Source organism: Lutra lutra, chromosome 11 (assembly GCF_902655055.1).
Source record: "Lutra lutra chromosome 11, mLutLut1.2, whole genome shotgun sequence".
Lineage (NCBI taxonomy): Eukaryota > Metazoa > Chordata > Mammalia > Carnivora > Mustelidae > Lutra > Lutra lutra.
This window is the reverse complement of record NC_062288.1, coordinates 66,588,822-66,612,692: the sequence shown is the minus strand read 5'-3', so window position 1 is coordinate 66,612,692 and position 23,871 is coordinate 66,588,822. Positions and strand designations below refer to the sequence as shown.

Here is a 23,871-nt window from a genome sequence, read left to right as displayed (position 1 = left end):
ACACCTCTTATTACATATAACAGCCAATCAACAAAGTTAATTGAAAAGTTGAATTCAATAGTGAATAATCTCCCTAATTCATTTTGTAAGCCAACTACTTAAAACAACTGATTTTTTTTTATCTTTTCTGTGGATATTTCAGTGGTTTTAAGGCCCTAAAACATTTTAGTGTATATATGGGAATAAACCTACCTTTATCTTTTTAACAAGCTTATTTTCTTCTTCATCATCTGTCTCTGGAAATTCATATATTTTAATTTTATGTTCTTGGATTTCTTTCATTATCTAAAATGAAAGAGTAAGTTATTAGCAAAAGAACACCACACATACTTAGTAGATTAGCTTTATTTGTATTATATTCTCCTTAAATTCCTGATTCCTCAGCTCCAATTCCTTTACTATTTTTCAGTGATGCAAAACTGTAATCTAAAAGCAAAGAACTATGCTAATCTTTTTTTTTTAGCTATGAAGCTGATATATAAATACTATTTCCAAAATCTGATTATTTCAGAAGTATTGAAGTTATATGGTTATAATACCAAAAGAGTTCTAAAAATGATGTAAGATTCCAGAAACAGCTTTCTCCAGTTGATTTCTACTATAATGGTTTTACATTATTTATTTACAATGACTGACCTTCTTTCTCTAAATAGAACTCTCACCAACTGTTTTATTCAACTCAATCAACATAGCTTCAACTCACCTAAATTTTAGTAAAATCTGGCAAATGTAAGTGAAACTAAGTACAGCACCGGCTCCAGAAGAAAAATCGGCATGCTGATCAGAAAATATCCTTGCATGTCCATTTGTGTACATACACACACACACACACACACACACACACGTCAAGGAGTAACAGATATAAGATCAGGCAAGAACACAAAGAGAAAAAACATGTCCTGGAAATTAAGAAGCTCCAGAGCTAATAAGGAAAATGCAGGGGGGGGAAAAAGGCTACTAATTAGTAACATCAGAAATGAACTACTTCAGACTAATTCCAAATCGCTCCAAATTCTAAAGAGAACAGAGACACCCAAATAATGTTCATCTACCTACCCTATTCAAACTCACAATAAACCAACGGCCAATATACCCAGAACTAGGTCCTTGCCTATACGGGTATTTCAGCACAACCATCACTGCAGGGGGTCCCTGCAGCATTAAGGGGCCCTAAACAAAGTAGGTAAAGGTGAAACTGCCACAGAGAAAAACAGGACCACACATCTTTTACAATTGGGATATGTATCTATATAGAGAAAAACATAATAAATGATGAAGCGTCAAATATATGACTAGGAGGAAAAAAAGAAACACTAGTGGCTTGATCTAAGAGCAGTGGTTCTTAGCCAGAGGCTGTATATTAAAAATGCCAATTCCTCACCTTAATCTACAAAACTTATTGGTAAGGATACAGTCCCAAACTGATTTTCTCTCTCTTTATATATTTTTTTTTCCTAGAGAGAGTGAGCTGGGCAGCGGGGGGAGGGGGTGTTGGAAATCCTAAGCAGGTTCCATGACCAATGCAGAGCCTGACCCAGAACACCATCTTATGACCCTGAGATCATGGCCTGGGTCACAATCAAGAGTTGGGCACTCAACCAGCTGATACCCAGGTGCCCGCAATAACTCATTCTAAAAAACTTCTCCAGATAATTTTCATACGCACCCTGGGATCAAGCCCCTTGTGCTCCCCGCTCAACGTGGAGTCTGCTTGACCCTCTGCTCCTCCCTCTGCCCCCTCCCCCACCCCCACATATGCACAAGCACACATCTCTCTCTCTCTCTCAAATTAAATATAATTCTAAAGGGTGTGGAGAGGATTGGTGGAGGAGGTTGTAACAGTAACATCTAAGAGTCTTATTTAAATTGACAAAGGATAACGGCACTATTGGTAACGGATAAGAGCTCTGAGGAGAAAACTAAGGCAGATTATTTTCAAGAGTTATTTTTAAAACAGTACAAATGACCATACAGTAAAGTAGCAAGAGAAATACATTGTAACACATTAAACTGAAAATACAAAAGCTGCAAATTACATGAGTGGTATAAGAAACCCAAGAATTCAAGTTCCTTTTCTCACCTGTTTTTTAAACTGTTGGCACTCCTCTGGAGTAAGTGTGTCTGCTTTGGCAATAAGTGGAATGATATTCACTTTTTCATGCAAACGCTTCATAAACTCAATATCCAATGGTTTAAGTCTGAAATATACGATATTTAATACAATTGATTAATTTGGGGGAATAGATCATTCACAACCCCAGTGCTAAATTAAACACACTGGAACTACTTTAATTACTTATCAGAACCACTCTCTGAAGATGTACTGGGTCAGCAACAGTTAGGTAGAACAGGACCTCAACAAGCATTGGAATGTTTAAGAAGGCTTTGACTCCAGCCCCTGAACACCTGATCATAGGGTTTGGGCCTTAAAGAGGAATTAGAAAAACCAGAAAATCTCCTAACAGGCTTTCCTAGAATAGCCTCTATACTTACTACTCAAAATTTGGGAAATCTCTGTTTTGTCTTTAAATAAAAAATAAGAGTCCTCTTTGAGCCCCACATTCTGTTCTTGCTGCCAACTTTATGTCTCAGATAAAAGGCTCAAAAGAGACTGCTCTTCACCATCAATTTCACCCATTACAATCTGGCTGCTGCCTTCACTTTATTGTTACACTTTCAAGAAGGTCACCAAATAATGTCATGCTGCTAATATAATTAACATCAACAACTCACAGATATTGTGGTGTTTACCATTACTTCTTATATTTACTCATTATGCAGCATTTGACATTACTCTCTCATAAGCTGCTCTTCCCTTAGGGTACGTCTAAGGATCTTCTCTGTAAGTTAGTCCCTTAAGAGTTCCCTTCCTCAGAGTGCTCTAGACTAGGCCGTCTTTTCTCTCTACTCTAATTTTGTATGCTTATCATTGACCACAATGACTTCTATCATCCTCTATGAGTCTCAAATCTTCCTTCACATCCTGCCCAGATCTCATTCTTATGTTGGAGAGTCATGTTTACCCAGTGCAAATATTACTTGGACATCCAATTTTAGCTCCTCAAAATCAAAAGCTCATCTGAACCCCAAATTTTCCTTCCTCTTCTGTACTATTTTTGAGGATGGTACTATAATCCACCCAATTACTCAAGGCTGAAACTCAGGGTTCCTTCCTCCACTGATTCTCACTCCCAAAGATTTCCCAAAACCTGCTGAACAAATAAATGTATTACTTTGGTTCAGGCCACTGAGACCTTTCATACAGACAATTACTAGAATGCACCCAGTTTCCCTCCAAACCATACACACTGCAGTCAGAAAGGTCTTTCTAAAATCCAAATCTGAATGAGTCATTTTCCTGACTGAAAACCTTACCAAAGGCCAGATTCCTTGGCTAGTGTGGCCTACAAGGCCTGTGAAGACATAGCCTTTCTGGCTGTCTTCATCTGTTAGCATCCTTTACCATCTTCTGCTATCTCCAACTTATAATGTTCCAGCCTTTTTGAACCTCTCATGATTCCCTGAAAGCACCATACTTTGACAGGTCATGGGCTACTGCCTCTACCTAAAACATGCTCCATTCCCATTCCCCTTCTACTTGGCTTGCCTAATTCCTATTGGTCCTTTAGAACTTGGTTTAAATCCTCATTTCCTCTGGGAATCTTTCCCCAACCTAACACTAGGCATCTTCTACGAGGTCACAACACTTAATTTGCCATATATTGTGTATTTGTTTTCCCTATCTTCTCACTGGCAGATCCTTAAGAGCAAAGTCTTTGTCTCATTCATCTATATCTCCAACAGCTATTATAGTGTCGACACCTCAAGTTCCCAAATACTTGTTGACTAAAAAAGTAAGCTGCTGTGATTTTTCTTATGTTCTTGAATAACTCTAAGTGAAAACCAAAGAAATTCTTCACATCTAGAATGTAGTATAGGCTAAAAATTAATATTCCACAAAAATAAGTGAAGATGATGGGAGTATTTTGCATAGAAATACCATTCTAAACTGGTATTCTTTAATTTTACAAACCTTAAAAACAACTGGAATAAAGATCTATTCTCATGATGAATTTTACTAATATAAAATAAAGAGTTCTTTTAGAGTACTATAGTTAAATAAACACATTGTGTATGTGGATATATCTGTATATACTCACACATACATATATGTAAGTAAATGGGAGGTCGGGGACCCAGAGACTAAAGAGGTATTCCTTTTTACTAACAAATAATAAATAATATCATATCTCTTAGTGGTAGTGATGCTGACTGGCAGAAAGATAGGGATATGGAGTAGGAAGGCAGGTATGGAGAAGATACCTACCTCCTATTCTAATTCTCCTTATCCTGAATCCTTTGAAATGTGTTATTGGCATTCAGAGAATAAGGAACACCACGAAAAGAGACTGTCACTGGAATAACACTGTATTATCTATAAACAGCACCCTTACTTCATAAGTGCTAAGTGAAAGAACCTACCCAACTTTGAAAAATTTAGGTTTTGCTTTTTTTCATCAGTCATTACATACAACATTAAATATAAAAGCCATGACCCGGTCAATTTCAGATTTGTAAATTTCTGTAGTTCACTTTCCAGATTATATTCACAATAAATTTAAGTTACCCCCAATACCACCTCATTAAACCAGTAACAGAAAAGAATTCAGTCTAATATTTTTAGACATCTTAAGATCATTTAATATAAAATACTAAAATTAAAATCAAAGTTAACAAGGTTTTACACTTAAAAGTAAAACAGGACTTGCTGAATATTTGTTATCTCAACTTTGAAAGAGAAAGACACTAAAAAACAACCATGACAAAGTAATGGGTAAAGTCAACTTCTTAAATATGAAACAAGGCCGAAGAACATTTAAATCAGTTTAAAAATTAAACTTTAGGGGGAAAAAAAGGTAAAACCTTTATAAAAGCCCCAATAAAACCCTTCTGCCCTTTTAAATTAGAATACAAATTTCAGAAGCTTACAAAATGTCAACAGCAGAAAACATTTAGTTCACATGTAGATTACATTCTGGTTGAAATTTTTCCTCTGTCCATTTATAGTTTTATTTCAGGTCATCTTTTCCAAGAAATTTAGTTTTAAACAATGGAAAGTCCTTTATAGAATTTCTAGAAGATAAACCCACATTAGAGGGAAAAGACTATTTAACCTCAAAGCCTACAGCAAAATAAAATGACTATAGGGGAAATGACAAATATTTATAATATATACACATACACATATTTCTAAGGAAAAAAATCTTCTATACAAAACTCACTGAATGGCACTGATTTTTTTAAATGGCAATCAATATTCAAAAGGGTAAGTATACCATTTTAAAACTCAAGTTCCAAGTCAGTTTTTAATTTTAATAACTATTACCAAGCACTGAACAGAAAATGAAGCAACAATTCTTGAAGTCATAAATCAGTCCTGTGTTTACAGATGACACTGGGTGGGCTGAGGTGGGGGACACTGAAAATACAATGTTGAACCAATTTATAATTACTCCATAACAGACCCTTAAAAAAGGGAATCTAGGGACTACCCAGATAAGATAGAAAGGCCCTGATTCAACTATTATTAGACTGCCTAGAATTTCAGTCTATAGTGAACAGAAGATCAGGAACTCTCTACATAAATTCAATGTTTTATTCTTTCACTTAATCCACAGTAACACATACCAACGGGCAAAACTTTGTTCCATGCCTCAAAGTAGTTAAGATGAGAAACTATTCAAAATCATGTTTTCAGAAAATAAAAATTTTGAACCCCTGTCTCTCATTACAAATAAGAAATGGCCCAAAGCTACCACACACCGTTTGAATCATTAAAAAAAAAATTTTTTTTTTAAATCTTATTTCCCATGCAATTTTAAGAAATATACTTTCCCCTAGGGATGGAAGGAATGTGATTTCATGAGAATTACTAAATACTGGAGAGAGTCCAAAAGATCTAAAATAATAAAAACTGGATAAAAACCGTCAAATTTCTATTGACTAAAGTGCAGTTAAGATTTTATTCCGTTGGCTTCCAAGAAAAGTCCTAACAAGTTAACCTAAAATGATAAAAAAAAAAAAAGTATATAAATTCAGGAAGAAACTAGCAGGTACTCATAAAAGGCTATGTACAGTGTCTTGTTTTTGAGTTGGTTTTTTTGAGCCTTTTAAGTAGATGAGTCAATCTTGCACATTAAATATGTAAACTTCTTAGAGCACTACAGAAGAATATTAGAAATAAAAGAAGAAATATTTGCACCACCATAATCTGACAGTGCAAAAATGGTAAACTATATAATTAAGACTTTTTGCTCAACCATAATAATGATGATGGGCATTAGTTTATCTAGGAAAATGGTGGAGAAAGCAGCAGAAAACAGAAGAGAAAGGTACTGTTAGGAAGGAACTGGTTTATACTACGGTACTCTAAGGTGGCGTAATGCTATTTAGTCTGATGTTATATAATATTCTGGTTCCTTTTGGTGGAGAGATCACAGCTCTACTCATCAGGTAGCTGAATTATGCGGAGTCATCTACCCAAAGAAAAAGACTGAAGAAGAGTAAATACAAACATCTGCAGTTGACAGTGACACATGTACCTACTCAAATGACAGAGGAAGTACAAACAATAAAAAAAGGAATAGAGACTGGCCATACTAACAAAAAAAAATAATCAGTTCATATGAATGTCTAGATACTTACATTTAAACTCCTAGTAAGTAGACGGTTAGCACAGATAATATGAAACTTAAATAATATGATTGTGATAGCTAAGGTGAAACAGAGCCAAAGAAATTTAGTGAAGAAATAAACGGCACATAAGAACTCAGGTACTTAACTTTTCTGGTAATCTTCTCTATCAGACTCACAGTAAAAACATCTCTGGAGTTTCTTACAATATGTCTAAGCTGTTATAGCTGTTTCTCATTATTTGGTAGTTCAATTTGTGGCAAGAGGTCAAAAGGAAACTAAACTAGCCACACTGAGACATTAAACCATGATGGAAACACTTTTTATATTATAGTGAAGCAGGTAAAAAAGTCTTATGTATAAACTAAGAAGTAAAATTACTATTAGCTTATCTAGGACTTAAAAAGTGTTTTTTATAATTTTTTCATTTTTATATAGAATTTGGGATTTCACCACTCGTGTAGTTAAATGTGCTCCACAGAGATCTAGATTACTAAAATATGTACCCGAAGTTCAATAATAATAAGCAACAGCAAGTTACCAGAAGTATCAAGGTACTGACCCATGTCCTGAAGGAGCAATGAAATATAAACAACACTGCACCCTGTTATCAGGCATCTGACGTCTGTTCACTCGAGATTCTGCATTTAGGTAGTCCTCAAATTTACTATCAATGTAGTCAATAACAGGCTGCCAGCTAGAGAAACCAGACAAATAAAAAAATTAAGTTTCAATTTACATAAGAATGTACAATTGATGACTGTTAAAGTGGAGTAATCATTATTTTTAAATAGGCAAAACCAATCGAACCACTGGAAAATATCTCAAATTATTCTACATATACTGATTAAGAAACAAATATTAATCACATTGAATAAATCTTGATTCATTATTTCTAAACTTTCCAAATCAAAGAAAATTAATTATATAGAGTCAAAGCTCAACAAAATTATCATATTATCTGCATTGGTTTCAGATTTCAAATGGAAAGATTAAATAATACAAAAACCTCATGATGAACTTATTTTGGTGTTGTTGTTGTTGTTGTTTTTATGTTATGTTAGACACCATACAGAACATCATTAGTTTTTGATGTAGTAGTCCATGATTATTTAGGTGTTTTAAAAGCTGACACAGAAATTTACTTCAAAAACAATGTGGTACTCAAAGAAAAATTTAAATATTGTTTAGAAGATACTAAGGTATTATTTCCAAATAGAATGTCATGAATGTTTTCTAAACTTATGACTTGGAAAAGCTGAATATTTAAAATCAGGTTTAAATTAGGATGTGACAGAAAATAATATATACAGTAAGTGGATAAAATTATAGTAGAAAATGAAAAGTTTTAGCTTCCTTATAATAATGAGAATTCTTGTTTCTATGTTGTTTTGGATTTTGCCTCCAAAATAATTCTTTGATAGGTATTATCTCTATTTTATAGAAATCAGTTCAGAAAAATTAAGCAACATTTTCAAGTAAGTGGCCAAGTTAGTATAAGAACTTAAGTCATAGCCTTAAAAGTTCAGTAACTTTTGTTAAAATGAGAAGTTTAAAAATCTTAAGCAGAAAAACTCTAACCACCCATACCCCAAACGCCAGTGCAAGCAGTGATGATAATCCTTCTTACCAATTACTATTATCCACTGCATCTCCAAATCCTGGGGTATCAACTATTGTGAGCAGCAACTGAACACCACCTTCTTTGATTAAAACTTTGGATTGTTCCACCTGTAAGAGTCATTGGTACAGGTATTAATACCACACATTACACCCGTGGTTTCCTACAAAGTAAGAGGCAGGGGATGAGCATTAATCAAAACCAACTGGAAATTTTTACAAACAAAAACCCACCCCCATATACTCTTTAGAATCAATTACTGTGGATATTAGAAGTCCTGGGTACTTGAAAGAAAGGCATATATAAACAGCGGGTTTATGGTTTATAACTGACATAAAGAAGAAAAACAGGAACTGAGAAAATAGTAATAGTCACTAAAGCCATATAATACTCATATAATATAAACGCATATCTAATAATATAAACAATGTGCTTGAATGATTTGGTAACTCATAGAAATCAAATGCAATTAACCAAACAAGTACAACTAATGTACCATTTACAATAAATGTTTTCCTGGACTACCTCCACCTAGTTTGGTTCAAATCAATTACTCAAGTTAACTTACTACCATTCCCAAATCTTTTTCAGCATAGCCATAATTATTTACACTTGTGTTTATGATATAGTTAAGATCCAATTCTTTTCTCAAATATTATACTACACATTTGACAGAGGCAATCAGCAAAAGTGCAGGCACTGAAAAAAAAAATCCTACTAACTCTGACTAAAATCTTTAGTTCTCTTTACAATTTGTGAAAATATTCTATTTGAGAAAGGGTATTGGACTTAAACAATGCCAAGAGCAATCTAAAGATTTTCGGTAACCCTGAGCTATGTATGTCAGAACATACAACTCATTCATTTTGGGCATATGCTCCTGCTAAAGTAAACACTGATTCAAAGAGAAAAAGGGAATAATTGCCCCAGAAAAACACAAGCTTTCATTCAATGTACATTTATATCAAGGGCTAAGACTAGAGGCTCTTCATACACTGACCGGTTAATTTAAGAGCGAAGAATTAGACACAAATGTTTAGTGTTAATTGCCAAAAGATGGTATGACTTAAGTACCATAAGACTTAAGGGAAAAATATCATGTGAAAAGCAACTTCAACTATTTATGTTTTGGAAAGGAAAAGTGACTAATTTCTAGGTAGAAAAAGTTGAGTGTACCTTTTGGTATTACAAATATGATGTAATTTCCATTTTCCTTGGGCATTTTTTACAGAGGCTAGGTGATGCATAAAGAGACTGAGGAATTAAGACTGCTGAGCAAGAAAGTCTGCAGCAACACTGTCCAACATAATGTTGAACAGTTTCTGAGATGATGCAAATGTTTTGTATCTGCACTATCCAATACAGTAGATGCTTGCCATGCGGCTACTTAGCCCTTGAAATGTGACCAGAGCAACTAATAAGCTGAACTAACTATTTAATTTGAATCAACTTAAATTTAAATAGACACATATGGCCTGGTGACACTGAATTGGACAGTATAGGTCTATGTCAGCCAACAGTTGTTAAAAAAAATATATAAAAAAAATCTTGTTAAAATTGAAAACACTGCCTAAGATTTGGACGTGTATGCCCATGGAAGGGCTTCTAATCTTTTAGACAAATAAAAGGCAAAGGTCTTATCTTTTAGACCAGTGGTCTTTATACTGTTTTAGTCCTAGTGTGAAATACCAGTGGAAATTTTGCACATTCCAAATATATTTATTAATATCTACCAAATATACATAATTGGCAATCTGTTAATAAGTATTAACACAGTATTAATTCTCTGTAGGTTAAAAAAATAAACATCAATAAATAGGGTTCTTAATATTTTCTGGCCATTTTCAGTATCAACAATAGATGTGTATTACTTAGAAGACCACTGTTTCACACCACATAGCTAAGATAATACAGCTAGTCTGATACCCGTTTACTCTCACAACATGAGAAAGGTAAAATGATGAAATAATCAGACTTACCAGTGTTAGATTTTCAAAACTTTTTTAAAAAAAGTGATATTATGCCACGTGATTTACAAAGTTCATATTTTATATATATGGTTGTCCTCTAGTCAAAGGACAATTGAGTTATTTGTCATTATATATCAATTTAAAAAATGGACAATTTCCAACATCTCAATATACCTTGAATTTGCTTCCATCTCCTTCCATAAAAACAGCTTATTCATTTATGGTAACTGGCACTGAAGCAGAAATATCCAAAGTAATCATACCATCCCTTTCCTAATAATTCTTTTAAATGACAAAGCACTGTAGGGGCGCCTGGGTGGCTCAGTGGGTTAAAGCCTCTGCCTTCGGCTCAGGTCATGATCCCAGGGTCCTGGGATTGAGCCCCGCATCGGGCTCTCTGCTCTGCAGGGAGCCTGCTTCCTCCTCTCTCTCTCTCTGCCTGCCTCTCTGCCTACTTGTGATCTCTCTCTGTCAAATAAATAAATAAAATCTTTAAAAAAGAAAAAAATGACAAAGCACTGTATATTAGAAACTGATGCAAAATATAATTGTTCTACATGAGTCATCTCCCAATTTTACTCCAAACCATTTCTGGTTCTCTTATTAGTAAGTAAAGCCCATTTCTATCTTCAATAATAGGTTGTATACTAATCACACACCATACCAGCTTAAATTTTAAGATCTTTGTTTCCTTGTTTTTATAATCAGTTTAACTTAATTGTTTACTGATATAAAAAAAATTAAGATCTGTATTTTAAATACTTCAAAGAGTCTGTTTATAAAAGGTCTTTTCAGGTCTATGAGTTTCTATGTATCCATATATGGTAAAACAGAAAGAAGGAGGCAACATATGGAAGATATCCAGAAAACTTAACTGTAAACTAGTGCCATTCACAGGATCCAACTGTATCCTATCATCTGGTTTTGCAAGTATCCTCATGGGATCCATGGAAAACAAATTAGTTCAAGTCCAGGAATTTCAAACTTTTCTTAAGAAATCTATTCCAAATGGCTACTTTCCCATGCACTTTACTTAAGCAGGTCACATCAGCATATTTTATGGCATCACTCAAAATCCTCTAAGATTAAATGCATAATTTAATACTGAAGGAATGAATCAAGGGTATTTTCAATTATGTGTTTCTCTCTGAAAAATAAAACTAAAGCCCATTACATTGTTTATGTATAATTAATTTACGGAGGCCTCATTTGGACTCCTACTTTCCAGAAATCCAAGGCACTCTTTTTTCTAATATTGTTCCAATTTTCAATCTGAGAAAAAAAAAATTAAACATTCAGTGTTTTCATAACTTCATTTCTTTCATTTTCAAAAGACTGTTAAAAGTTTTATAACATAATGTTATAAAAGAGCTATTTGTTAAGTAGAAAGTGTTACTTAATTAACTATATTAAATTTCATAGAGAGGGTTAAAATTTTCTGCCAGGAGCTTACCTCTCTACCCAAACTTGTTTAGGAGGTGGCATTACAGCCAAAGTTCTGCAGGGACTTGGGACGACAGAGACTTAAATAGCCTGAGATATTTCACTTAGCTCAAACACAAAAACTATCTACTTTGATTATTTAATGCCTGATAAATAAATTAGATATTTAAGATAAAGATAAGATATATAAGATAAATATCTATCTTAAATACTTAAATACTTCATTATGTTCCACAAGAAACTAAGAGGCAATGACCAAAGGTACAATACTTATGCCTAAAGATTATTTGCTTCTCATCAAGCCCCTGACCTAGTTTATTAAGAAAGCAGATCCAGGGATGCCTGGATGGCTCAGCCAGTTTAGAGTCTGCCTTCGGCTCCGGTCAGGATCCCAAGGTCTTGGGATCAAGTTCCACATCCAGCTCCTTGCTCAGCAAGGAGCCTGCTTCTCCTTCTGCCCCTCCCCCGCTCATGCTCTCTCTCTGACAAGTAAATAAATAAAATCTTAAAAAAAGAAAAAAAGAAAGTTGTTCCAAAGATTTGAATTCTAGGGGCACCTCAGGTCATGATCTTAGGGTCATGAGATGGGAGCCCCACACTGGGGTTTGTGCTCAGCGTGGAGGCTGCCTGAGATCCCTTCTCTCCCTCTCCCTCTTCCCCTGCCCCCCACCTAGCTCTTGCTCTCTCTCTCAAATAAATCTCTAAGCACGCACATGTGTGCACACACGCACATACACACACACACTAAATCACTACCCCTAACTTCCCAACTCCTTACATTGAGATCTTAAGCAACTCGTCCCTTTCATTTTCATTAGTGAGCCCCCTCCTAAACCCTTTATTTCCTTCTCCTTTTCAAGATATCTTTCTGATCCACAAAATTCATGAACTTCGATTTGACAGGAATTTCCCTGCTATCCAATAATCCTTCTATGTGCTCCTTAGTCTCATGCCACTCTCATTTCTCAGTATGGGTCTTCTCTACCCTATTTCTGTCCATCCTCAGCAAAGTACCTCATCTCTACATGAAGATAAGAGCATCCCCAATTTGTCTGAAGCAACAGTCTTTCCTTCTGTCCAGTGGAATAGATCCCTTTCTTCCTAAGGCTAATTTCTTAATCTATACCAGGAATCTGATTATTCCATATTGGAGTCATATTGACAAGTGTTTAGACTATTTATCCTTTATTTTCAACCTCTTGTCTCTTCAGGGATTAATTCCCCATAGGATATAAACATTTTTAGGTCTTTTTTGGAAACAAAAACCAAACGACTGCCTCAGTACCCTACACTCAACCTCTAGGTATTCACTTTCATCCCTTCCTTCATAGCCATCCCATCATCCGTGCCTCATTTACTATTCACTTCCCAACCAGTGCCATATTGCCCTTCATTCCTACTACACTAAAATCTGCCAAGGTAATCTATAGCACCTTATAGCAGCACATTCTCACTAAATCCTATTTGTTTGCTATATCCTTCATGTGACTAGCTTAAGAACTTTGATTATGGGGGCACCTGGGTGGCTCAGTGGGTTAAAGCCTCTGCCTTCGGCTCAGGTCATGATCCCAGGGTCCTGGGATCAAGCCCTGCATCGGGCTCTCTGCTCAGCAGGGAGCCTGCTTCCCCTCCTCTCTCTCTGCCTGCCTCTCTGCCTACTTGTGATCTCTGCCTGTCAAATAAATAAAATCTTAAAAAAAAAAGGGGCGCCTGGGTGGCTCAGTGGGTTAAGCCGCTGCCTTCGGCTCAGGTCATGATCCCAGGTCCTGGGTTCGAGCCCCACATCGGGCTCTCTGCTCAGCAGGGAGCTTGCTTCCTCCTCTCTCTCTGCCTGCCTCTCTGCCTACTTGTGATTTCTCTCTGTCAAATAAATAAATAAAATCTTTAAAAAAAAAAAAAAAAAAAAAAAAAGAACTTTGATTATGTCTATCATCACTGTAGCCCCCAAACCTGGCACAAGATAAGCATTTAGGGGCGCCTGGGTGGCTCAGTGGGTTAAAGTCTCTGCTTTCGGCTCAGATCATGATCCCAGGATTCTGGGATCGAGTCCCACATTGCTTCCCCCTCTGTCTCTCTGCCTACCTCTCTGCCTACTTGTGATCTCTGTCTGTCAAATAAATAAATAAAAATAAAAAAAAATAAGCATTTAAATGTCTGTTCTATGAATAGCTCAAAAAACTATCAATATTGGACCAATATCAACAAGAGAGCTTCCTAACTGGGCTTTACAAAAAGGTCTCAAGGATTCTATAAAACGTTATCTTAGGGATAGGATTCTTTGCTTTCACCTTTCCTCACCTCCAAAATTTCTATACCCATTTAATCTGTAATAGTGATTTGAAGGACTTCATAAACCAAGAAAAGAAGTTTTAAAGGGGACCAATATAAGGTTGCAAACTAAGAACTTTAAAAAAAAGAAAAAGGGGTGCCTGGGTGGCTCAGTGGGTTAAAGCCTCTGCTTTCAGGTCAGGTCATGATCCCAGGGTCCTGGGATGGAGTCCCACATTGGGCTCTCTGCTCAGCAGGGAGCCTGCTTCCCTTCCCCTCTCTCTGCCTGCCTCTCTGCCTACTTGTGATCTCTGTCTGTCAAATAAATAAATAAAATCTTTAAAAATAAATAAATAAATAAATAAATAAAAGGGGGAAAAAAAGAAAAAAATAACACTCTTGGGGTGCCTGCGTGGCTCAGCTGGTTGAGTGTGTGACTCTTGATTTCAGCTCAGGTCATGATTTTGGGGTCCTGAGATCAAGCCCCACACTGGGCTCTGTGCTCAGCAGGGAGTCTGCTGGAGATTCTTTCTCTCCCTCTTCCTTTGTCTCTCCCCCACTCCCATTCTCACACACTCTCTCTCTAATATCTTAAAAAAAAAAAAAAAATCTAACACTCTGATTTCACAGAAGAAACTGAAGCAATTTAGTCTCAGAATAAAGGACAGTCTTTCCCTTGGAGACAGTTGGCAACCTTTCACAGACTTGAAATAGGATTCAAAAATTTTCAAATATAACAAAATTATAAAATTTGCTACTATATACACAACACTCTATATAATATTTTTCTTAAAACTTTGTTAATCTGAAGATCTGTTTTTGAGAGTGGAACAAATATTCAATGCTTTCTATCACTTCATTTTAATGAGTCTATTAAAAAATACATGAATAAAAACGGAAGTTAAAGGTACTATTTCATTCAATGTGAAATATTCTGAAAGAATGAAGGATAAACAGTACACTCTCTAACTTCTTCCCAGAGAGACAGAATAAAACCAGTTTGCATCAGGCTAGAAACACTGCAAAGCAGTAGTTCTCAAAATGTATCCTGACTGGCAGATGCATAGTCTGCGAACTTGGTAGAAACATGAATTGTTTGGGCCCTGCTTCAAACCCATTAAACAGCAAACTCTGAGGGGAGGTGGACTCAGCAATCTGTTTTAGCAGGCCTTCCAAGTGACTGATGTACACTCACGTGTGAGAACCACTAGTACCAAGAACTCTAGGACTAGAGTGTTGGCTCACATTTTGAGTCCTGAGGCCCAAGACAGGACACTGGGAATTAATCACAAAGGATTTCTATTTAATACTGAAAATTCCATTCAAATCAGAACCACTGATATATGAGAAGTTCAGAACCATCTCTCTATTCAGTGTAGACACCTTTTCTTTCCTTCTAAGACTGCAAATGTGGAAGAATTTCTTATGATACCAGTCTTCTATAAATAAATAATGCTCAGGGAGGAGATTATGAGATCACAGTCTTTATTAAAATCTCACTCCCTACCTTGCTACATCACAGCATTTTTTCTTTTCTTTACTTTTTTTTTTCTTTTTTTTTTTGACAGTTGGAAGTGTTCCAGAAAGCCTTCAGGTGAGAAACTGCAGACATATGCCTTTTGAAACCCCGGGTTTTATGTTTCTCCTGGTCTGCTATGTCTGGGCTGAGATGTAATACTTCTGACCACCCTCCACAAAGAATTTATGAGCTTCCAAGAGGAGATTATCTGCTAGATTACTGAGCTTGGTGAAGAGCCAGTCAACTGTGAAAGAAAACTACCCTCTACTCTCTAAATAAATGGAATGACTCAGAACATGTTATGTTCTCTCCTGGATAAGTGAGGAAGAGAGCACACAGGATCTTCAACTTGTTTCCAGTATATGAAGGAATATCATCCAGAGTACTTCTCTGGGATTCTAGTCATTATCAACCCAGTTCTCAGATGTTATAGGTCTTAACTTTTGGTAAAAAGAGGAGATTTAAGAGTGATACACAGGCCTTTGTCATAAAAATCTTAGTACAGATACTGTCAAGCCCTAATTACTCCTTTGTTTTCAAAAAAGGGAGACTTGGGAAGATATTCACAATAGAAAAGAACACTATTGAAATGTTACCTTAAAAGAAGTTTAAGTGAGTTAGACAGGATTATTTGGGAGACAAGTAAATGTAAAAACAATCCTGAGAGCCTCTTCCATATTCCTTAACAGATGCTAGCCTAAGAGAAAGTATCTTCAGTGTCTGAAATGTAAGGGACAATTATCTAGACAAGGAACTTTTCCAAATCAAAGAGAAAAAGACAGAAAACATTAAAATGATCAAAACACTTCAATGAAATCTGAATAGTTAATGAGTATAAAAGACATGTTCAACCTCATAAGAATCAAAGAAAATTAACTGAAACAATAAAATACCTTTTACTTAATGTGTCAAAGACGTACAACAGAAACAAGTGTTCAGATCCACCAAAAGAATGTATAAAAATATTCATATTGTTAAAAATTGAAAGCCTAAATGCTTATCTACAACAGAATATAATTTATGATATAATCATATACTGGAATATTACACAACAATGAAAAAGGACTATAACTATACAGTACAAATACCACAGATATAATCTTCAGTGAAAGAAATCAGACACAAAAGAGTATATATCTAAATGAAGTTCAAGAAAGACAAAATTAATCTATTGAGACAGAAGTCAGAAAGCTATTTATATCTGGAGTTGGGTGTAATACTGACTGAGGGGAGGCAAAAGGAAACTTGCCAGGGTGCTAGAAATGTACATTATCTTAATCTGGGTGGTAATTACCTAAATATATGAACATGTATACAAAAGTTCATCAAGCTTTATGCTAAAATCTGTGCCCTTTTAGTATAAAGCTACATATTCATTTAAAAATTATATTAAGAAAATTTTGCTCAAAAAAAAAATAGAAATAGATCAATAAAACTTTTTAAAAAGCTGACTCTGGCCTTATTCTGAGACTATGAAAGAAGACTCTCACTGCTTTGTTAAAAAAAGATTGAGATGGTGGCCAAGGATCATGTCAGAGAGGTGAATTAGGAGGTTATTCTAATAATCTAGGCAGAGAGATGATGGAACCCTACATATGAGAGGTATAAGAAAGAATTCTGGATATACTGTGAAAGTAGAGATAACAGGATTTGTTGATGGCTACATGTGGATTGAAAGAGAAAAAAGGAGTTAAGGATGGCTCCAAGTTTTTTGGTCTGAGCAACTGGTTTAGGGTAGACAGTACCATATAGTCTATCAGTATTTTTAATAAATTTGTTTGGCAAATTTATTTTTGGCATAAAGACTTTTAGGGAACATATTTTTGTTGAATTGACCTAGAACCAATTCTTAATATGAATCTTATTCCTTGTAAATACTTATCTTTTGGTATTCATATTTCTTTTCTGAAAGGCAAAATTATAAAAGCATGCACACTGTATAAAATTGAGAAGACAGGAAAATATTCAGTCTCACAATATGGAGAATCGTTGATGACAATATGATAATGAATTCTATTTAATATCCTTTTTACAATATGTAGACCATGACAGGATACACACAGTTGTAACTACATTACAAGCAATCTCTCATTATTTGAGCAAATACTTTGCTACAGAGTATAAAAGACTCGATTTCTTTATGTCAAATTCCTGAAATTGCAAGCACTGGTACTTTCATGTGTTCAGACACTGGTTTAAAAACAAAACAAAACAAAACAAAAAAAAAACACTGCATGGATGAACCAAGAAAGCTTGAGTATTTTTCTTTTGTCTTCATTAAGCAAAGTAAAATAAAACATGTAAGGTACAAAATCTTCATGAGTTAATTGGCTTCCATCATCCACCCAGCAGTAGTTAATTGGAATTTCAAGCTTAGTATTTGAAGGGAAGTCCTTACCCTTGAGTCCAGACTGCAAATTTAAATCTAACAAGCAACAGCAAACATCATGTATGTACTATTTGAGATTTAAAAAGCAAAACAAACAAACAAAAAATCCCTTCCTGAAACTATCCCTTACTAGCTAGAGTCAGATGATCGGCCCCTTACTGCTTACAGAGGCATTAAAAAAAAAAAAAAAAGATTTTATTTATTCATTCATTTGACAGAGAGAGAGAGACAGCAAGAGGGAACACAAGTAGCTGGAGTGGGAGAGGGAGAAGCAGGCTTCCTGCCAAGCAGGGAGCCCAAAGCCAATGTGGAGCTCGATCCCAGGACCCTGGGATCATGACTTGACCGGAGGCAGACGCTTAACGACTGAGCCATTCAGGCGCCCCCATAGAGGCATTTTTTATGTTATTTTAACAATTTTCACATGACTTCACTGATCAAATCATTTTGTCTTCATTTTGTCTAAACTGCCTAGTTGGGAAACTCTCTCTATATAAGATTTTTAAAGGAAAAGGTTTTAAAAAAGAAAGAAAACCAAAAAGCTGTTGGATGAAACATTATTAAATAGGGAGATTGTAAAGGAAAGCTAATCCACCTATTAAGAACTGGTTAACCTATGAAACTAGCATCTATTAAATATTAACAGTATAGAGACAGCATAATTTGACAGAATACACACCAAACCAGACCACTTAGATTTGTATCCAGTTCTGTCACTCTTTTTTTTTTTTTAAGATTATTTATTTATTTATTTATTTATTCATTTGAGAGAGAGAGAGCACAAGACGTGAGAGGGTTAGAGGGAGAAGCAGACTCCCCATTGAGCAGGGAGCCCCATATGGGAGTCGATTCCAGGACCCCGGGATCATGACATGAGCTGAAAACTGAGGCCACCCAGGTGCCCCAGTTCTGTCACTCTTAACTATGTGATCTCAGGGATATGACCATGTCCCTACCTCAGTTTCCACCTATGTAAAATGGCGGTAATAATACCACTTACCTCATAAAGTTGTTGTTAAGAATTAAATAAGTTAATGCACATGAACTGCTTAGAATAGTACCTGGAAGATACTAATGACTTACTAATGCAAGCCTGGCATTAACACCATACGCCAGAGCTACAAAGAGGACTCAGCAGTAATTACCAAGAACACTACTGGCAAGTACATGACCACTAAGATCTAATGTATTTTAGAATAAATATTCTTTTTTTTTTTAAAGATTTTATTTATTTATTTGAAAGAGCATGAGTGGGATGAAGGGCCAAGGGAGAAGCAGACTTCCCACTGAGCAGGGAGTCCAATGCAGGGCTTTATCCTGGGACTCCGGGATCATGACCTGAGCTGAAGGTAGATGCTTAACCAACTGGGTCACCCAGGTGTCCTTAGACTAAATATTCTTGAACTTAGGAATCTGTACTGTGCCGTTTCTTTAACATTTCTACATACATAGTTTACTTATCTTGAATTTAAATACCTAAATTAAAAAATTAGAATTTCCTCTTCTTGTTTAGGGTTAAAATATACAACACTGGGGGCGCCTGGGTGGCTCAGTGGGTTAAAGCCTCTGCCTTTGGCTCAGGTCAGGATCTCAGGGTCCTGGGATTGAGCCCCACATCAAGCTCTCTGCTCAGCAGGGAGCCTCCTTCCCCCTCTCTCTCTGCCTGCTCCTCTGCCTACTTGTGATCTCTGTCAAATAAATAAATAAAATCTTTTAAAATATATATATACAGGGCGCCTGGGTGGGTCAGTGAGTTAAGCCGCTGCCTTCAGCTTGGGTCATGATCTCGGGGTCCTGGGATCGAGTCCCACGTCGGGCTCTCTGCTCGGCAGGGAGTCTGCTTCCCTTCCTCTCTCTTTGCCTGCCTCTCTGCCTACTTGTGATCTCTGTCAAATAAATAAATAAAAATAAAATCTTAAAAAAATATATATATTTATATATACAACACTGATCACAAAATAAATAAGCAATGTAGTGTCAAGTTTTTGAATACAATTTTGCAAGTAATTTGTAATTTCAAGCGAAGGATACAAAAAAAATTCCTAAAAGAGAAAAACTTCAAAAAAAGAAACAAAATATCCACTTGACAGAATTACTTCTTAAGAATCTAATTACTAAACTGCATCTTGCAGTTTGATATGTATGAGCTTCTGCCCAGGATTTCCCGAGTGTCCTTCTACCCTGTGCACCAGAATAATCACTACCAATCCTTCAAATCCACCTCCAGCCTGAATAAAGCCTAAAGAACTATTCACCCCCCTCCTCTCTGCTTATGGGCTATATATTACTACTGTACCATCCCACTAACAATTTTTTCAATCAACAGTTTAAAGGAGTACTGAAACAAAAATGTAATGTGAACCACACAAGTAACTTAAAACTTTTCAGTAGCCACTTTAAAATATTATTGCTGGAAAGTGTAATCAATATAAAAAAATTAGTAATAAGATACTTTATATTTGTTACATACTAAATTGTCAAAATCTGGGATGTATTTTATACTTGCATAACATCTCCATTTGGACTATCCATATTTTAAGAGCTCAACAGGCACATGTGACTACTGGCTACTGTACTGAATAGTAGAGATCTGGAGCCTAGAGTATTCTGTCATATGAAGTGTGATCTAATGGTCAGCAGTATCAATATCACCTAAAATTTTTAGAAATGCAGAATTTCAACCCATCTCAGACTAAATTAACCTAAAACAGGAACTAAATTTAACAAGTTGATCTAAACACACATTAAAGACTAAGAACTACTTAATTAGACTACACATAGCTTGGGAGCCTTAAAATTTCAATTGCCATTCATCTATCACATAGGACTATGCCACTGAGTAATACAGAACACTGTATTTAAGTAATAATGGCTTTTCTGCAAATCAAGCTTTTTCTACACTACCCATTAGCACATTCTCCAACAGTGGAAATACATCTATACTACCCAAATACAGCCATACTACCCTTGCCACATGTCTAAGGAGCACTTGAAATATGACTGGTGTAACTGAGAAACCAAACTTTTTAAATTTTACTTGCTTTCAACTTACTCAAACTGAATAGCTAAATATGGCAAGTAGCTACCATGTTGGACAGCCTAACTCTAGGGGTATTATTTAGTACTTCACAGTATAATCTATAGGAGGGTCCTAGGGACAAATTTAGTAGAAGGTTCTAGCCAAGCGTAATTCCTCTAAATTCACCCTCTCTTTCTAATCATCAATCAGGTTTACCATTTTACATTGGATGAGGCCAAATATAAAACCTACCTCTAGGGAAGCATAATAAAAGTTATAGCATGTATATTGTGTGTGTTAACATTACCCCAGCTTATCATCAATGAACAATACAAATGTACATACCTGTACTGTCTTTTTTATTCTATGGGATGGACCTGGATACTCTGGAGAATACAAATCTGTGAGGAATAATGAGTTGATTAATGTTGACTTCCCGAGTCCAGATTCACCTAAAAGAAAAGGGGGAGGAAAATTTGTTAAAGTTGGCCACTTTATCAACCTTAAATATTCAACCATTACTGTAACCAAACTTGCTTTATATAAGTAATTCTTGATGGAACAAAGAAGTGACATTAGAAAACCTACTATAAAGACTCCCTGTTAGAATAAGTTCTTTGTCCTCATTTTCTTACAAAATTAGAGTCATGCTTTCAAGGAATCTTTTTAGCTTTGTAATCCTACAACTTGTGCCCTTTAAAAGTAATGCATCTAGGGGTGCCTGGGTGGCTCAGTGGGTTAAAGCTTCTGCCTTCAGCTCAGGTCATGATCCCAGAGTCCTGGGATGGAGCCCCACGTCGGGTTCTCTGCTCAGCAGGAAGCCTGCTTCCCCCTCTCTCTCTGCCTGCCTCTCTGCCTACTTGTGATCTCTGTCAAATAAATAAATAAAATCTTAAAAAAAAAAAAAAAGTAATGCATCTAATACAATAGTCTCCATTTTTAATAGTAATGTATTCCTAGAGACCAAAGTTTGTTATGAAAGAAGCACCCAAGTTTGGATTATATAATTGCTACTTCAGTGAAATAAAACATAAAAAAAAATTAGGTATAAACATTTATTATAGGCAGTAATTAATGAATGACCCCCCAAAAAAGAAATCATACTATAAAAAGCAGAAATCTGCTGATAAAAGAAAAATTAATCAAAATGCATCTCAGTATAAAACTGAATCACAAAAAAGTACTTCTAATTTATTCACCCATGTATCGATCACCTTAATTATAAAGGGTATCTTTCCATAAACCAAATCCCAAAAAAATCATAGGTAATTACTTTTTAGAGTGCTCCTGACTGAGGTAAGAGGTAGGAATGGAAGAAGGCAAAACACAATTTCTGCTCAGATTCACATACTCTTCTTTAACTCTCTATGTCAAGTTTAATACAACATATAATATATAAATTATATATAAATATAATTTTTACCAAAATATAAATAGCTTCAAGATATATATAATACAAGGCTAAATATATTAAATATATTTATATTTATATATAATATACATCATATATAAATATATATATAATAATATAATAATATTATATATAAATAATATAAAAATATAAATAAAAATAAATTAAAAATCAAACTGCAATTATCAATTAATATAGCACAATTAAAGAATCTAGTTATTGTTAATAGTTCGGCTGGTTTAAAAGACACCTATAGGAGCGCCTGGGTGGCTCAGTGGGTTAAAGCCTCTGCCTTCGGCTCAGGTCGTGGTCTCGGGGTCCTGGGATTGAGCCCCGCATCGGGCTCTCTGCACGGCAGGGAGCCTGCTTCCTCCTCTCTCTCTCTGCCTGCCTCTCTGCCTACTTGTGATCTCTGTCAAATAAATAAATAATCTTAAAAAAAAAAAAGACACCTATAGCCTAAATAACTGATATCACAATATTAGCATTACTATTTCTGTCCAGGTTAAGTTCTTTCTTTTTATACTGGCTCCCAAGAAAGTTAAGATCTATACTAGGTTGTCAGGGTTTACCCCTTTGAATGAGGGGATGTCACTTTTTTCTGAACGTAAAAATTCCAGAAATTTCTAAGACCAAGGAAAATACAGATTTTTGATACCTACTTCTTTCTCAACTCTTATATACTGAATAAAGGAGTAAAGACTAGAATAAAACCCAAGCCTGTAGGGGATAATCAGAAATATCTAGGCCTTACAGATGCCACTGTCCTATTGCCACCCACTATCTAGCCACCATGTTTTTCAACATTGCTATGGGCTGCATCTCCTCCAGGCTGTTTGCAAACGAAGTTCCAAAGACATTAGACAATGAATCTTGGAACACAGCATCAAGAACTAATAATGTACTGTCTGGTGACTAATATAATAAAAAATAAGAAGAGGAAGAATTACACACACATACACATACACAAACACAACAAGAACTTTCATGGCCTGAGCACTGGAGAGAAAGGACTTGGTTCTAAAGGTTCCTGCTTTCGCAGATTATTTCAGGGTTTATGTGCCAGGGTGGTGACTTCACATGCCGTATGGCACTGGCAGGAAGTCCATCTATAGGGAGAAATCTGATGATGAGAATTTCATCCTGAAGCACAGGGTCTAGCGTCTTGTCCACGGCAAATGCTGGAACCAACACAAACACTTCCCAGTTTTTCATCCACACTGCCAACACCAAGTGGCTGAATGGTTAGCACGTAGTCTTTGACAAGGTGAAAAAGGGCATGAATACTGTGGAAGCCATGGAGCGCTTTGGGTCCAGGAATGGCAAGATGAGTGAGAAGATCACCATTGCTGACTTGGACAACTCTAATAAATTTGACTTGTGTTTTATTTAAAACAAAAAAAGAGAAGAAAAATATCTATAATATTTTCATTTAGAAGCATAAATGAAAAATTTGCATACCTGTAAAAATATTTTGGGCTGTCCAATGTAAAAGTATACTAAATTCAAAAATTAATACTGCACTGACTAAAAGTATG

At 35.6% G+C, this 23,871-nt stretch overlaps 1 protein-coding gene across 5 annotated transcripts in view; it reads right to left on the bottom strand.

The window, feature by feature from the left end:
• Positions 1 to 23,871, bottom strand: part of SEPTIN7 (septin 7) — a 111,306-nt gene that overhangs the window by 25,318 nt on the left and 62,117 nt on the right. For all 5 annotated transcript variants that reach the window (XM_047695240.1, XM_047695238.1, XM_047695237.1 and 2 more), the window contains exons 4-8: positions 21,268 to 21,374; positions 8,324 to 8,424; positions 7,256 to 7,390; positions 2,081 to 2,198; positions 193 to 285 (exon numbers count right to left, since the gene is read on the bottom strand). In XM_047695240.1, the coding sequence (XP_047551196.1) occupies positions 193 to 285; positions 2,081 to 2,198; positions 7,256 to 7,390; positions 8,324 to 8,424; positions 21,268 to 21,374 (554 nt within the window). The remainder of the gene's footprint in view (positions 1 to 192; positions 286 to 2,080; positions 2,199 to 7,255; positions 7,391 to 8,323; positions 8,425 to 21,267; positions 21,375 to 23,871) is intronic.